Source organism: Syngnathus acus, chromosome 14 (genome assembly GCF_901709675.1).
Source record: "Syngnathus acus chromosome 14, fSynAcu1.2, whole genome shotgun sequence".
Classification (NCBI taxonomy): domain Eukaryota; kingdom Metazoa; phylum Chordata; class Actinopteri; order Syngnathiformes; family Syngnathidae; genus Syngnathus; species Syngnathus acus.
The window spans coordinates 6,764,415-6,780,840 of NC_051099.1; the positions used below are offsets into that span (position 1 = coordinate 6,764,415).

The following is a 16,426-nucleotide window of genomic DNA, read 5'->3' on the forward strand; positions in this document are numbered from 1 at the left end:
AAAAATATTTCAAAGTTTTTTTTTTTGCATAGTTTGAATGTTTAAGATCATCAAACAAATGTGAATATCAAAGATCCCTCAAGTAAAATGCCACAATTATGTTCGCTTTAAATGACAGCAGTATGAATACATCAAAGTGCATGTTCTTTTTTTTTTTTTTTGTCAATCACAATACAGCAGATAATGGTAGGAGACACTTACTGAGATTACAGTCTATCCTGATACAATCTGGTGAGAGAGAGAGTGAGATGGTGAGATTAAAAGAAGAAGGGGGGATAAAAAAAAAGGGGAGAGAACATTTCACATCCTTCAAAGGTACATTCTGCAGACACGTCAGTGCTTCTCAGAGCCCACCATCCGGGGACAACCTCGAGAGTCTAAAGCGCCACTTTCCTCCCCGCTGTGCAAATGGCATTGAGAGAAGGAACAGTGAGTGAATGGAAACATCTCAGCGTGTGCCGGCCCTAGAATAGAGTCAATCAATGAGCTCTTTAGTCGGTGTGGAATAAAAAAAACAGAAGTCGCGTCCAGCTTGATTGGTCGGCTAGATTCGGCGCTGGCGAGTGAATTGCAGTTACCATGACGATGCTTGCTTGAGTTGTGATGCAGCGGATTGAGTGTGTGCCTTAAGGGGCAGGTAATAAGAACTTAAATTGGAACCAGATAAAAATCGGTTGCCACCTCCAGTTAACAGGGAAGGTAGCTATAGAGATGACCTGTCCTTCAGAATGACTTATGGGACAATCAATTAGGTACACTTGCACAGTACAATGAGAGCCAAAACAAGAGCTGTATCACTCAATCAATCAAGAAAGCTCTTGTTTTTAGATCTTATTAAATTGTGCAGATGTAACTAATATTTATGGCCCGGAATAGGAAGGAGGGAGAATACACAACTTTTTTTTTTTTTTAATAAAGCAGACTGAGCTCCTCCTTGATGCACCACTTATTACTGAGATGTCTCCTGCTTATTGTGCAGGCCTGCATAGTGGAGATGCATATTGCACATTAAAGGAAGAGGAAAGAGGCGATTTGCACAACCTACAGCCACGATGAACTTGTTTTCAAAAAAACAACAACACACACAAGTCAGATTTCATTCGCCCAAGCCTAGAAGCACTTAATCCCTTTCTAAATACGATATATACTTCCAGCGTCGGGCTGAAAATAGAGCCAGTTGCTAATTTCTGCATGGTGTGAATAATTAGGCCAATGCATGACTTATGTTACATCACGTGGCTGAGGAGTGCTCTCGAACTGTCAACCATCACAGAGCAGTGGATGCAGAAAGCCGGAGACCACAGTGTATCATTTTGTGTGTTTGTGTGTGTTCATCTGTGCCACCCCGAGCGCTAAACTAGACGGGCTGCGTTGTGAAATGGCCTTGTGAGGTTTCAAGTGTTATGTGCGAACGTTGTGATGAATGTGGTCTCTGACTGCCTTCTCCTTGAACTGCAGACAAGCCATTGAAGGGCTGAAAAGAGCCGAGAGACAGCTGGTCAGGCGGGACCTGACCACTGCGTGAACTTGAAAGAAAGAGAGACAGACAGACAGACAGACAGAAAGACTATAGTTGCTTCAAAAAAGCCATCAATCCCTTGTGTTAAACAATTAACTAGAATCCCATCCTTACTCACGACATCATAAGTGTTTTATTCCCAACATGTTCCCAGAGTTGATATGTTATATTATTTATATTGACACTGTGGGAACGGCTCATACATTATACATGTCAGAAAAGTTCCAGGACTGGAGTCACACAAGGTGCACATCAAATTGAAGCTGCAAGCTACAGGTTTTCCCCTGCCAACTAGCATCTAACATCTTGCCAGGCATACTTAAAGTACTAAATGCAAACAACTAAGATTAAATAGCATTTAGCTGCGAGCGTTCTCGGTAAACATACGCAAGTTATAAAAATAGCATAACGATCTCTCGCAACTCGACCCTAAGAAATATGACCCATTTATCTGAAATAAATATAAAGCAAGGGACGTCTATCTCTTTGAAAGCAACTGTAGTTGTATAGTACCAGGATGGTATGGGAGAGAGTGACGGCAGACTAATATCAAGAGATCACTGGCTCAGTGACTCTTCCTGCAAAAAGGTCAGGCGAGATATTATCTGCCGGCGTATCTGCTGATGCGGCATTACCCAAGTTGACCGTCAGCTTGACTCGGCCCGCGTCCAGCTCCACGCGCAGGGTGTCCGCTGACTGCTGAGACGTGGTGGCCACCAGTAGGCCAAAGGCCCTCTGGGACATAAAACGCAGGGACACGTCCTCGGCCTCCGTGTGCAGCGTCCTCTGAAGCATCACCTTCAGGTACATGCTGCCGTCGTAGCTCACCACCGTGGCGTCTGGGTGGCGGAGAACACAAGACGTCAACCACTAGGCTGCCCCAAAACAAAAGATTTCCTATACATGATATTTCATTCGAGAGTACTTCACTGATTGGCTGGGAGAGATCGTTCTTTTTCTACAGGGAAAGCATTTTGTTTGCACTTTCCATACAACATGAATTTATAATCTCCCTATTTCCAGCACTCGTATGAACCCGGCATTTTAAAAGCTTAACCGTGTTAGGCCATGATTTAAATTGGCATTGCAGTTTTCATCTTTTGCAGCAGATGGCAGAAAAAGCCTGGAGCATTCAGTCAGTCAGTGGGAGCGTTCACATTTATGACAGATGCAGACATTGTGAAGCAAGGTGACGAGGTGAGTGCGAGAGATTTTCCATACATCCCACATTTTACTTCACTGTGATTTGACCTGCATGAATACTTGCCAGTAAAGCAACGCTGCTTCCCTAAAATAAAACTCACAGGCCCAGCAACATCATAATGCTGATCATTTGTTACCAAACTGGCACTTCGTTGCAATTTGCTTGTATAGAAAATGGCTTTGATAAGCATAATCTGTCTTTGTCTGTGCCGCCTGTGCATGTAGATTTACCAATATAGTATAATGGAGCATATGGATTAGGGAGGTGCACTGTGGATTGTGTTGGAGAGGCATTCCATTTATAACATTTTTGACTGATTGCAGGGTAGTTCAGATTCGGGTCATACCAGGAAACGATTACGAATAAAAAAGCTGATGTACAGTGTCCCAACTTTAAATTCAAAACAAACACGGTGAAGCGGCATTTTGCTGTTATGCAGCATGCAAATGAGATAAGCTGTCAATAAAAGTGGAATCATCCCTGAGTGGGAATACTAATAATACAAACAATTCCAATAAACATAATGACAGATAATTGTGAACACTTTTTTTTTTTCTGACATGCTAGATGATTCGTGATGTGTTTAACTGCCAAAGTGTGGCGCCAACTACTGGCAAGGAGGACTGAAGGCTCAGAAGTGTGAGGCGAACGTTCTAACCACTTGCCCACCATGCTCACCTTCCACATGATCAGAAATCAATCAAGTGAGTGATGGTGCTCATTACGGGAAGCCCCGTATAGATTATCGGATTTTACCGCTGGTAGAAATGTATTACTATTTGGAGGGACTGCATGGGTTTAAGCGATGATCTTTTTTCTGTACATCTTTATTTCATGTCACTTTCTGGCAGGGTGCTGAATAAAATACAGTTCAAAGTGTGCTAAAAGCTTTGCAGCGGTATTTTGAGCTCACTTATTCATCCATCCATTCGCTGCCTGAGGCTCCTACCTTTCTCACAGTTGGGCCCCAGGTAGCCGGTGCCATTACAGTCGCAAATGTGTCGGTTCCAGCCCTCCTTGCAATGACCACCGTTGGCGCACGTGTCTCGGCCGCACCTGGCATGAGTCTCCCTGGTGCACAGGCTGCTGACCCCTGCGGAGCCCTGAACCTCGCTCAGCCTCCACAGGTTGCGACTCTGGCCGTCAATGAAAAGGTCCCGCACGCAGCCCACGTAGCCCAGGCCCAGGGAGGCGGTCCACACCTCTGGAGGAAGCATGAGACCTTGGCGGTCGTCGGGAAGACCCCCCAGGTACATGTCCCCGTCCAGGTCGAGGATCTCGCTGCCCTCATTGGCTGAAAACGGGATGCTCTTGCTGTTCACCGAAATAAAGCCTGCAGGGACGGAACCACAGCCAGTGAGTCAACTTCGGCTTATGCAAGATTTTACGACAGGTGTGTGTGTGTGTGTGTGGGCTGCGCCAAGAAAGGAAGAAACGTGGGAATAAGGAAGTGGGCACTTGTCTTTGTGCTTTTTTTTCTCAAGTGTAAATAAAGAAACAGTTCAGCCAGATCTCAAGAGGATGCACATTGAATTTTGCTTTGGATGAGAAAGATTTGTAATCATACGACTCAATTGGAAATGGCAAGCAATAAAGCAACCATATGAAAAAAAAACAAAAAACTAAGACAGGCATTCACAGTAATATAACCTGTATTACTATTTAATGTTAGCCAACCCTTATTGAGTGTTTTGCTCTGCCTCCACAAAGATAATGCTCACTCGGGATTGAATGAATCGATACCTCTCAGCGACAAAGTTGAGCATTATTGTCTTGAATTTTCGCTGTCATGTTGCGACTCAATTTTTACAGGTTGCATTATCACTCCTGCCAAGAAGAGAATATTCTCGTCATGAGTCATTCAAGAATATTGACTGAGCCGCTTTACCCACCCATTTTGGCCATTTTGGATTATCCTACTGTTCTACTTTATGTGAGAGTTCATTTTGGTGATGTAATAATGGAACATCACAATCCCATTCAATAAGTGCAACTGTTAAATTGGTGAAATAATTGAAATTAAAAAAGCCCATTGCATATGCATGCATGTTTGGCTGCACTGGGAGAAAAAAAAAAAATGGCAAGGGCACGACGCGGTGACTGTATCCGAGCTGGCATATGGTGACTTCACAGCTTGGAAATCTTTCTATGCGGCCGCTAAGAGCAGTGAAACACAGTAACAGAAGCAGACAGAGAGTCTCCCCTGCCTCCTCACATACACATTACTATTATTATTCTTTTTTTTTTTTCTCCCTTACCATTGCGGCCTTTTCTCTGAAAGTCCACATGGCACCACTGGCCGTCATCAAGCCGCATGCTGCTGGCTTTCATTTTGATGCTGCCAGAGCCCATATCCATAACCAGGTAGAGGAAACCATCCAGTAGCTCGATGGCAAAGAAGTCGGCCCGGGGCTTGCTCTCAGGCGCCGTCCCCAGCAGCCTTCCGTGGCTGAACAGCAGCAGACCGCTGGGCTCGGTGGTGCGAAAGTCCAGCGATATGGTGCCTGTCTTTTTTGTGTTCCACCTGGGCAATGTCAGGTAGGCAGACGGTGTGTCAAAGGTGACCGGCTCCAGGGCTTCCACGCTCTCGCAGCTGAACGTCAAGTCGCCATGGATGCTTATTTTTGGGTCCCGCTGCTCAGCCAGCCGTGACAGCTCCAGTCGGAATTCATTATTCTTGTAGACCACCTGATAAATGAAAGAGATGCCGCCGCGGTGAGGTGACAGCTGTGCAAGGCAATTCCAAATGTCAGGATATTTCTCATCAATAAGTAAAGCAATCAACACAACACAAGCTTATATAATTGTGAGGATCACATGAACATTTTTTACCTTGATTAAAAATAACCATAAGATAATTCAAATTCCGAAAAGGCAATAGTTGCCAACCTTTATTGAGCCAAAGCACCGTTTTATTCTAGAAACATTCTACAACAGTGAGTGTTGCCTTACCTGACCTCTAATCTATTTGTAAACATGTTTTTTTTTTCTTTTTCTTTTACAAGGCAGACATAAAATACCCGTATGGATTTTCAAGGTCATCACAATTCATTCACTGAAGCATTTAAAAGCATGGTACAAGGTGGCTAATGTACTCGGCTGTCATTATTCTTCCTTTTCTTTATAACAAGTGCTGACAGCAAACCGACATATCTTCAAAAAAAAAATAGTGTGAGTGTTTAAAATCCAATTTAATATCGCCTTTCTCGTGATTATTTCAGCAGCATTCGTATGACTCCCCCTTGTTGATGTTATTGTACTGTGGTTTGGCCTCATCAATATGCACAGCGGGACACAAAAAAATAAAGCTCATCTCATTTCACCCGCAGCCCGATGTGTTATCTGCCACATCACCATGCCACCAGTCAGTGCCGGAGGTGACACACCACGCTGCACACAGGACTTACAGGCCGTCTCAAAAGGGGATATGAGCCAATATCACACGTCGCACTGCCTCACTGTGACTAATTAAGCACTGAAATGGGTTGGTGAAGCTGACTAGGTGAAAATGACTGAATGTAGAAGTTTCGTTTAAATTGAATAGGAACACATTAGTGATTTATGAGCAGAGATAAAAAAAAAGAAATATCCACTCGGTGTGAAAGGTTGTAACGTACAATCTCCCGAATAGCAAATTGTGCTTGCTGTATCATTATCGAAATAAACTAGCGATGAATGCAGGGTATCGGTGAGTTTAAACGCGATAGTGTGAGGCAGAGAAAATGATGCGCTCGAGCAACCAGTGGGTGTAAAGTGGAAACGATGCCATTAACAAGCGACCCAATCAAATGTGTCACTCCATGCCAACAAAACATGTATTCAAGGATACAATTAATTCAATGATGTCAATTATTTATCGTGAGTAGGAAAAAAAAGTCGGATTCCGTGGTCTGCAAGGCAAGAAAATGGCTTCTGAGATGAATGGAGCACAATGACGCAATGTTGGATCTCCTGGTGTAATGTTGAGCTCTCAGATGGTGACCCCCGTAGATAAATGTGTCTCGGAAGCTGCGCTTGAAGCGTTTGTCTCAAAGCGGCTTTTATTTTCCCTTTTAGTAGATGAACCCGATGGCCTCTATTATCATCTCGAAACAGATCCATCATGGGACAATGACCCGAGATATTTAAAAAAATATATCGTCCGTGGCTTGAAACAGCATCTGTGCTTGGTTTTAGTTCCCACTGGGATTAAGAAGAATGTAAACGTGTCAATTCTCACATTTCATCACGCAGGCCCTGTCGGTGTGGTTGCAAAAGCTCCAGACTGGACTGACCCGTCTCTGAACCTCGCTTCAGCATTTCTTGGCAGGCTGATCCTATTTGATCAGCTTTGCCTCTGCACCACTCGCCCTCATTAGGCCCCCCCCCCCATTCTCGTTTGTCATCCCGTCTTCACGGCCATGGTGCACATCAATACGTTTTAGCAGCGCAAGCCCCAAATGCCACCACCACCACCAGCCGTGCCGCCCACAGAGCGGAGGTTGCAGTAATGCCGGGACAATAACCTGCCCATAAATAACATCTCATCTTCATTTTAGCGCCTTCACGCCGCAGAGTAAATACGGAGAGCAAATCATCCAGCGCCTGCACTTGAAAATGATACCCTCATTTGAAACCGACGCCAACATTTGAATTGGAGCAAATCGGAGTTACGCTCTTGAATGAGAAAATGCATTTATTGCCATTAGAGAGAAATTTAAAGAAAGACCATTTATGGGACATTTCATTAGGCACACCTGCACAGTATCAACAACAGCCCATGTTAAAATAACACTTTGTTTTGAATGGGTTAACTTTTCTTGGTGATCTCATTAAATTGACTTAAATGCAAAGAAAGATTCGTTTGCAGGAATAAATGTTATTCGGGCAAGCTTAGTTGGCAGTGTGACACAGCAGAATGCAGACTCAGTTGGAATTGAATCACTAAACATTTTTTTTTTTGCGACAACGTGAGTTCTGAAATCGACTCGTCCACAGTCGTTCCAGTTGATGAAAGTTTGTGAGCTATTTTTGCAAGGTGTTGGGATTGTTAGCTGGCATAATGGCTTGCAAATGAAGTGAGTTTCCAATGTTTGGCCAGGGGAATAAAGTGGCACCAAGCGATGCTGCTTTTTGTTCTATTTTTTTGGAATAGAAAAATTTACACAGTAAGAGTCAAATCTCACACAGCTACGAAGCTTTACGCTAGCTTTGGCACAGTTCCGCAAATAAGCCCCCAGTCTGATTTTTGCAAAACAATGTGAAATTCTCTGTATCTGCCAAGCTTTCAGTCACATATGCTGTTTGTTGCTTTAGTCTCTCCACCTTATTTGCTTGGTGAATTCTGTGCAGCCTATAATTCGGATTAGCTGCTTGTTTGATGCAGAGTGCTTTGCTGGGGAAGCCAGGATGGGGACAAACACAAACTTTATTGCTACGTCTGCAAAAAAAAAAAGGGTCATGTGAATTGAATGTAAACTCATTGATTTGAATTATAAACTGGTTGTAATATCACTTGACGGTTCTCACTGGATTTTTACGCGACTGCGATTCCTATTAAAAAGTTACACGACACAGCGGAAATTGGGCATGAACAGATCGTGTGGCGCTTTACACCTGACATAATTCTAATGCACAAGTACACCATGTTAATGTGCTCTGTGGAGATAATCAAAGTGACAGGTGCAGACCGCGGCTTTATGGAAAGATTAAAAATGAGTACGAGCCTAGAGAGGAGATCCAGGAGTGAAAAGAAAAAGATGAATATATTACTTATGTATATTGCATATGGTGCCAATTTCTGTCCCACTTCCCTTAGGATGCTATAAAGTCACAAGTGTGACTTTCAGGATAAGATTTTAATGGTGGAGCGAGACTCACGTCTTTAAGGCAGCCCATGAAGTTGTTGCTGACCGGCGAGCCTGGCAGGTCAGCTGTGTCTATGCTGCCCCCGATGTAAAAGAGGTCGTCAGAGCCCAGCATGGTGTAGTCCTCTTGGGTGTAGCCCGTGGTGGTCAATATCCCGTCCACCAAGATTGTCACCTGCAAGCAGAATCAAATGATTTTATGCTTCAATTGTCCTATTTCACTTTGTATTGATATAGAAAGATTTTAATTGGCGTAGTCTGATTTTCTAATACTTAAAACATTTAATCAAACCCAGCGTAGTTTTCTTATCTTCCTAATTGTGTCATGCATTTTGATGTTTTTCCTCACTGGCTGCAAGAATTCACATTCACATGGTTCTTTGCCTGATAATGGCTTACTCTCAGATCTGGAAAGCCATTACAGAAACACAGCATTGATAGCGTCACTAATCTCTGCCCATTCCCGTTTGTGATGGCAGTAAAGTCAGCACACCGCAAAGGTTTCTTCAAATCACATTTTGGCACCGAAAGCAATGCGGATGCTGCTCAAGTTGGAAAACTCAATTAATTTGGGTTTAAAAATACAAAAATGGTCAGCTTAATTACTGTGTTTGCCCACTGGCAGAGACAAAAGAAAAAAAAAATGGTATCAGTCACATCATAAGAGACAGAGTAGATGAATTGTAAAACAGTGCAGTCAAGTGAAATGCTTGTTGCCATGACAATAAGCCCACTGGTAACATGAACTTCTTAACAGATGGAACACATGACCCCAACACATGACACGAATTAAAACAATTATAACTGCAAAAGTTGATAGGAAGTACCCATGCAGCTTATGAAAGGTCAAATTTAAAAAGACGCTAGAAGCATAATGATTTTTTTTTAAAACGCAGACCATGAATTGATAAAGTATCGCAGCCTTTATGGGAAGCAGCTTCTGCGGCTATATGAATTAAAAGTGTCTGGCAGTGTTCAGGTTTAATGATCTAGAGCGACTGATTTACAATTCTTCATGGATAATTATCATTTTGATTAGGTGACGCCGCAGTGATAAAGCGCCTCTTTAAAAACAGGGCACCGCAATTTAGATTCTTTGACTTAATGAGAAGCTTTTTTATTTTATTCTCCTTTTTGAAGGAAAATAATTTCCCAAAGTTGATTTCACAGAATAACAACATTCAACAGTTGGAGATCGTCTACGTCACAATTTTACACAGGATTTCTTTCCAAAGATATCCTTTTGCGTTGAAAGCTAGAGGATAAAAGTCAAGGTAGTGATGGGACAAGCTGTCGCCCATTCTCTTGTCGTGACACATATTGATTTTTTTCTGTCCATCTCGTGGTAAAACCTCTTTAGCTTTGACTCTTTGAAAATGAGTCGGCTTGGCTTTGGCTTGATGGATGGCGCACGTCAAATAAAAGGCTTTTATGTCTCGAAATTGATAAATGTGGCTCTCTCATTTATACTTGGCAACATCTAAAGCGTCTTTACGCACCTTAGACAACTGACTTTAAATAACTTTTTAATATGAAATAAAAGGCTACACAAAACAAAAAGCATTTGTTTTCATGACTGTATCCATTTTGAAAGTAGAAAAAATCCAAGCAAGCCATAGTAGAAATACGTAACAATAATCACCAATCCTATTATTTTCTTTGCGGGGGGGCTGGAGGTGATCTCAGGTGACTAGCTGGATTGGAGTGCACGCTCAGAGAACCCATTCACACTCATCTGCACACTCTCAGAATCTAAACAGTGTGACTTCTGTCTCATTTTGCTATGCCGGGTCACGTATGTACTGTTATTTTTTTTGGTTGAAGTTACTGAGCGGATAAAAAGCAAACGCAAAACAATAAATGATATTGTGTACAATCACACAATGTCAATATGCAGCAGCATCATTAATAAGGGTGAGAAAAGAAAATCATTTTGTCCGCCTCGCTAACAGAAGAGACAAGAAAGGGCAGGGGGTGGTAATTGGAGGAATTCTTGCCTGAAATGCAACAGCGAATCTAATAAAATGTTTCCACCAGCATTCTCTGGAGAGTTAAAGTTCTCCATATCCACATGTCAGGGAGGTAACTTATCTGAGACGAAGGCAATTTACACAGGGATCAAATGGATGGCTGAAAGCAGAAGTGACATCGCGAGCATTGAATCTCCTCTCGAGCGGCATGGAGGAGAAAGCAAGTTTACGCTGTGATTCATGTGGCCGGACTCATAATATACTGCTGATGTTGAATTAGATACACCGGGAATCCTTCTTTGGCCCGCCAGCATTGAAATGCACCGCACGTCACAAGAGCGAGATTAGTAAAATTATGCTGCAGGTGAACGCTGCTCACTTTATTTTGCCGAGCGTATTTCTTCCTCCCCTGAATGTCTCCCTTGGATTGAATAAAGTGTTATCAGCGATGCGCAATTCCATAAAGTTTCAATGTGGAAGAAATGATCACAGGGAGACTGCAGTCAGACTTTTTTCGTTGCAGATGTTTTAAAAGCACATCTGAGGTAAAAAATATTGCTCGGCAGCTCAGCCCAAAGGAGTTCTGCATGAATTGACGCAATTTATGTGGCTGAACGTGTTGAGCACACTCCCCCACTATGTGCGCCCACAGCATTGGCACCAAAAAAAAGCACAAGTCATTCAAGGAAACTTGCCGCCGCAGCGTGTTGACGCCACAAATAAAGTCGCTAAGAACAGCTAAGACGTCGTAACACTGACCGGGACGCAAATGTCGTTCTTTAATGTCTTGTCAGAACATACACGACCTTAACAATAGTACTGAGATAGCTGACAACAACAATAAAAAGGAATTATGTGTTCATTCATCCCAAACCTTATTTGTGAGGTCAAAAGCCATTGATGCTGGACTTGGGACCTGAAAAATGAGTCTGGTTTTAACATTACGAAGTCATACATCTATCACTGACACATTCACCTCAAATGAGTTTGAATATTATTCAAGCATATAGTATATAGTTGTCACCACAGTCAAGAAAAAGAAAAATAATGACTATTCACAGGATCCGTGACTGACTGACAGGGGCCGTAGAAAATAATATTTTCAATTTGAGGCATTGAAGTGGAAGGGCACATGGAGATATTTGATTTTTCCCGTCGCTGGTTGCCATGTTGATTGATCGTATTGCTACTTTGAATCTCGGTACCAGTACAATGCAGTATTTTTAAGTATGGATCGCTTTCATGTAAATTAATCATGGTAGAGATACAACACACTGATCACAACTTACTTTTTAAAATTCAATTATTTTGACCCACCCTCCGGCTTTTATCATAATCAACAACTGGTGGGAGGAATGATTGCATTGATTATACATGCATGATTGGAGAAAACATGCATGACTAAAACATAGCCTACCTCTCCAAACATGCTTGAGCACAGCATGTAGCGCACACATACTAGTCAAACAATTTCGACTTGATGGGCCCTATTTCCATGCCCAGCGTAAGTCTAGCGCAAAGCGCAGTCAAATCGTATGCATGGGTAGAGTTTCCTTGGATTTGGAATTTGCATTGACAGGCGCAAGGAGAAAGGGGAGTTTGCGCCGTTGTGGGAGGGGACACAAATGAATAGTTTTTTAGGTTCTGTGTTAAATGTGATTGCCTACCGAGGCGGGGGGGGGGGGGGGGGCGGATGGTGTAGGATATAGAATAGACTGACCAGTTCAAAAGTAAAAAATTGGGTCCTATCTACTGTAAACAAAAAAAAAAAAAACATCCTGGCAATTAGAGGATTCAACATTGTGCCTTGTCCTCTGGACAGCACAAATGAATATGAAACCTTAGGGCTGACTTGTACTTGGCATGCATTGCCGGCATTCATTATACAAGTCCTGCTGTTGCTTGCATGACCTCTCTGAAACTGCTGCAATGTTGCATCATCCACCACAGAGACAAAAATTCATTTCGAGAGTGGGTGTTAGCATGTGCGATGAATATTTTTCTAAAGGTAACATAGGTTATGAGAAACTGCAAGTGAATATGATGGATATTGTCGTGTTTACAAATAGGGATGTAAAAAAAATCTTCCGGTGCATAAAAAACAAGATGGTGATTATTTCAACCAAAGCAATCTGTTTCACGGGAGAGGGCAACGACCTAGTAGGAGCCGGTAATCTCGACCCAAGCATGGGAACACGGGGAGCGGGACTCCTGCAGAGCACACATATTTAACATTCATTAGAGCCAGCACTTGTTTGCTCCAGTCTTCACTGATGGAGAACTGTATTACCTTAAAAGATTTCCTGAAGGTAGGGAAATTACCTGGATCTCTTAAGAATGCGACTCAAGTGTTACAGACCCAAATTAAGTGTGCATGATTGACCTGAATGTCGGTGTGACTAGCATATCGTATTTTTCCCGTTGGCCTTAAGGGTTCAAATGATTTCACTACATGAAATGTTGCCTAGCAACAAGGCGCCATACACGAGAGATGTTTCTTTGTCCCAGGCCCATGTGTCAATACCAAGAGTGGGCAATTTATGGCTCACATGTTGCCCAGTCCCTTTTAATCAGGCATTTTTTTTATACAATTTCATGAGAGCGAGATCCTATCTCAGGTAAAAAGCAGATTTCAATTGACACAAAGGTGAAGTCGTACCCACCTGGCGCAGGTTGCGTGTGACTCGAACATCATGCCAGATGTCGTCATTGAACTTTCCGCTGGTTGGTTCCACCAGGGCCTCGAAGGCACCGGAGCCCAAGTTGATGACCAACCACAGAGCTCCATCCCTCAGGGACAGGTTGACATAATCTCCAGACTTCCCCGTGTGAAGCAGTAGGCCGTTCCTTTGCAACGTACGGAAGGACAATGTGATCTCATCCAAGCTGCTCTGAATGGGCGTCTGAGATAGGTTGTAGCTGAAGTACTCGTTGCCTTTAAAGGTGGCCATGGACTCCCCCTGGCCTAAGAACGGAAGAATAAAAACATGTCAAGAAATCTTGCAGTCATGGAGCCCACGCTAAATCTGCTCAGCTTCCGCAGAGTCAGAACGTCACAGTGTATAAAGAGCACAATGATAAATCAAACCTGCAAACAAGTATGGTGTTTGCAGCCAGAATTTAATATCATTCTAGCATTCTCAGAACACCATTGCAATGCTATAACTAAAAAAAGAACCCCCAAGGTTACGTTGAAAGATTTATGTGCCACTGTGAGAAATGTGTTGTAGTAGTGAGCGCTATGGACAAGACAAGGCAGGCAAAAAAATATATATATTCCCCCCCCCCATACAATTTGTTGACAATAATAAGAAGAGATAATTACGCCTCTGCCTTTATTCATCGGTGACATTTTTGAAATGTCAATACGGGCGTGTAAGTCTAACCAAACTTCCACTTTGAAATAAAGTCGAAGGAGCAGAGACATTTTTCACTTCTGACATTTTGTAAAACTCCATATAAGAACATAAGATAACAACCAACTTTTAGTGTCAAAATGAATCAAAACTTATATAGGAAAAATAGATACACAGATGGCATATAATTATGCGTGTATAATTTGGTGTGCTGACAAATTAAGATTCAGAGAAAATGAGTCTTGGCAGACTTCATAATAAGTACTAGGCCCGCAATACACATACAAATAGCAATGGGCCATCAGATCCAAAATGTAATTTTTATTTCATACAGAGTCAAACATATAATTATGATGTCTTAGTAAACATCTTATAATGATTATTAAGATGTTATTGGAAAAATTTCCTTTGTGTCCTGTCAACTTGTTTACGATGTTGTGCATTGATGCGACTAGTCTCGGGGCAGAGCGTTTCTTTTGATTTAGTTAGCCGGGGAAGGATTTTTCCAAATTGAAGACCAAGTCAAATTGACTGCTCCCCCCCCCAAAAAAAAGAAAATTGACTGCCTGCGTTGTGTTCAGCTACTTTATTAGCCATATCAGACAGTTATCTAGCAAGCAAGATCAATAGCTCAATAGATAAAGATATTTGTGGGTAAGATCCTTCTTGTTTGGGATTTGCTTCATTGTTTGCAGCTAAAGTATTGACGAGGCACCGAGGAGGCTAGTAACTGCTGTGTTTGCCCTGACACCACTCAGATTTTGGCACTAACTCAGAAGCAAAGGCTGCTCAAGGCTGCAGTCAAACGGCTGATGCTGATGGGGCAATTCAGCACCTTGTAACTGCTGCCACCGTGGGCAAATCCATCACCGTTTACCTTGGCGGCAGCTATTAGAGCATTGTGGAGGACTGCCGACGAAAATGAAGCTCAGCACAATATACTAACATGAATGGCAAGCTCTATGCGGCTCTTCTCATATCCCTTTCTCTCTGTCTGACAAACAACATCAGGCAATCTCCTGACACTACAGAGGTGCGAATGGGTTCTCTCTAACTCAAGGGTGGGGAAACATTTTTCTGTCAATGAGATTTCAGTCATCCAAATCTACCAACGGGTATACAAAATAAATGAATAAATACAATGTAGCAAATAAACCAATATGTATTCAAATCATAAATCAAAACAATCAAAAACATCGACGATAACTCAGCCTGACTCCTTCATGTGCCAGGTGTCAAGATATAATGTAATAATATATATAATAAGATAAAATCACTTCAATGATATGAATTTATTTATTTTTTTAGTATTCAAGTTCCCAAGGTCGATTGTACTTGTGGTTGGTAGAAAAGCAATGTGCCCCTTCTGACTAAACAGGTGAAGTGCACTGAGCTCCTTTTGAGTCTTTAAAATGACAAATGTTGTCCCTATGCTCATAAACTGTACATTAGTAGCTAGTTTAAATTAGTACAGTAATAACAATCGTCACGGCATGAAGTACATTAAACACAGACGAGAAAGAAGGCGATACCATCAGGCGGGCATCATCACGAGCAAAATCGTCTTAAGGGCCCACCTGCCACCACGCAGCCACACAAAATGATACTATGAGGATTGGCTATTATGACAAGATGTCACAATTTACTAATTCAATTCATTAATTAATTATTGGGGGGGCTGTCAGTTTGTCAACCTAAGTCAGGTGGCATCGACATATGGGCAACTCGTGACCACTGAGTCCATTGGGTAATGCATAAGCAAGTAGGCTGTGTGTGCATAGTATTCAAATGTTTGTGAATTCAAAAGCATCTAAGCATAAAAAATAAGCACCGTCTGAATTCATTTCTAGACTGGGCGAATAAACCCACGGGGGAGCGACTACATTGTTTATTTGATTTGCGCTAATTTAGTGCCAAATAAAAAACAAAGCAGCTCAAACTAAAAAACATGCGCATAAGCCTCAGGCTAGCAGCTTGACAACTGCCAATGTTAAAAAAGAAAACATTTTTTGATATCAGACTTAACACCGTGGTCAAACTTTTCCGTCTCAGAGCAGTTAGATGTACAGTGCTTTGCTACAAATTGAAAAGCGTGCTAGTATTGCCTAGGGGGTGATTATCTCCACAATGTCTTCTTATTGATGCATGAAATGGAGCAATTACTTTCAGGCTTCATTTCAGGACAAATCGCAGTATGGTTGACCTTTAGAACCCTGGACTCATTGTATGACTCGGGAAATATTTGATACTGAAATGCTATTAGCAGGTGATCATGTTGTATCGGTGGTATTAAGCGTAGCATGATCTTAAAGTAAACATCACCTTCTGATCCTATAATGCTATCCATGATGTAGGAAGTGTGACAAAGAGGGAATTACTGCAGAATAACAAGTCATCAATGGACTAAAGAGAATATTTTGTAAAGGGTTGGAAAAAAAAAACTCTCTCTCATCTACTGTAACTGCCTTGGACAAGATGTTTATGCAATCATATTTTTACCCTAGAAAATGCACAAGAGATCATCCGGCTGG

General features: G+C 42.2%; 2 protein-coding genes across 12 annotated transcripts in view; one reads left to right on the forward strand and one right to left on the reverse strand.

Moving 5' to 3' along the window:
• Nucleotides 1-16,426, forward strand: part of gng8 (guanine nucleotide binding protein (G protein), gamma 8) — a 757,718-nt gene that overhangs the window by 529,236 nt on the left and 212,056 nt on the right. The window lies entirely within an intron of this gene.
• The window catches only part of LOC119133288 (neurexin-2-like), a 93,768-nt gene that overhangs the window by 48,437 nt on the left and 28,905 nt on the right, over nt 1-16,426 (reverse strand). For 8 of the 11 annotated variants that reach the window (XM_037268937.1, XM_037268936.1, XM_037268929.1 and 5 more), the window contains 6 exons: nt 13,203-13,504; nt 8,583-8,744; nt 4,982-5,411; nt 3,673-4,056; nt 2,155-2,358; nt 202-228 (listed from right to left, as the gene is read on the reverse strand). In XM_037268937.1, coding sequence (XP_037124832.1) covers nt 202-228; nt 2,155-2,358; nt 3,673-4,056; nt 4,982-5,411; nt 8,583-8,744; nt 13,203-13,504 — 1,509 coding nt within the window. The remainder of the gene's footprint in view (nt 1-201; nt 229-2,154; nt 2,359-3,672; nt 4,057-4,981; nt 5,412-8,582; nt 8,745-13,202; nt 13,505-16,426) is intronic. The other 3 variants (XM_037268940.1, XM_037268939.1, XM_037268933.1) reach the window with 1 other exon arrangement.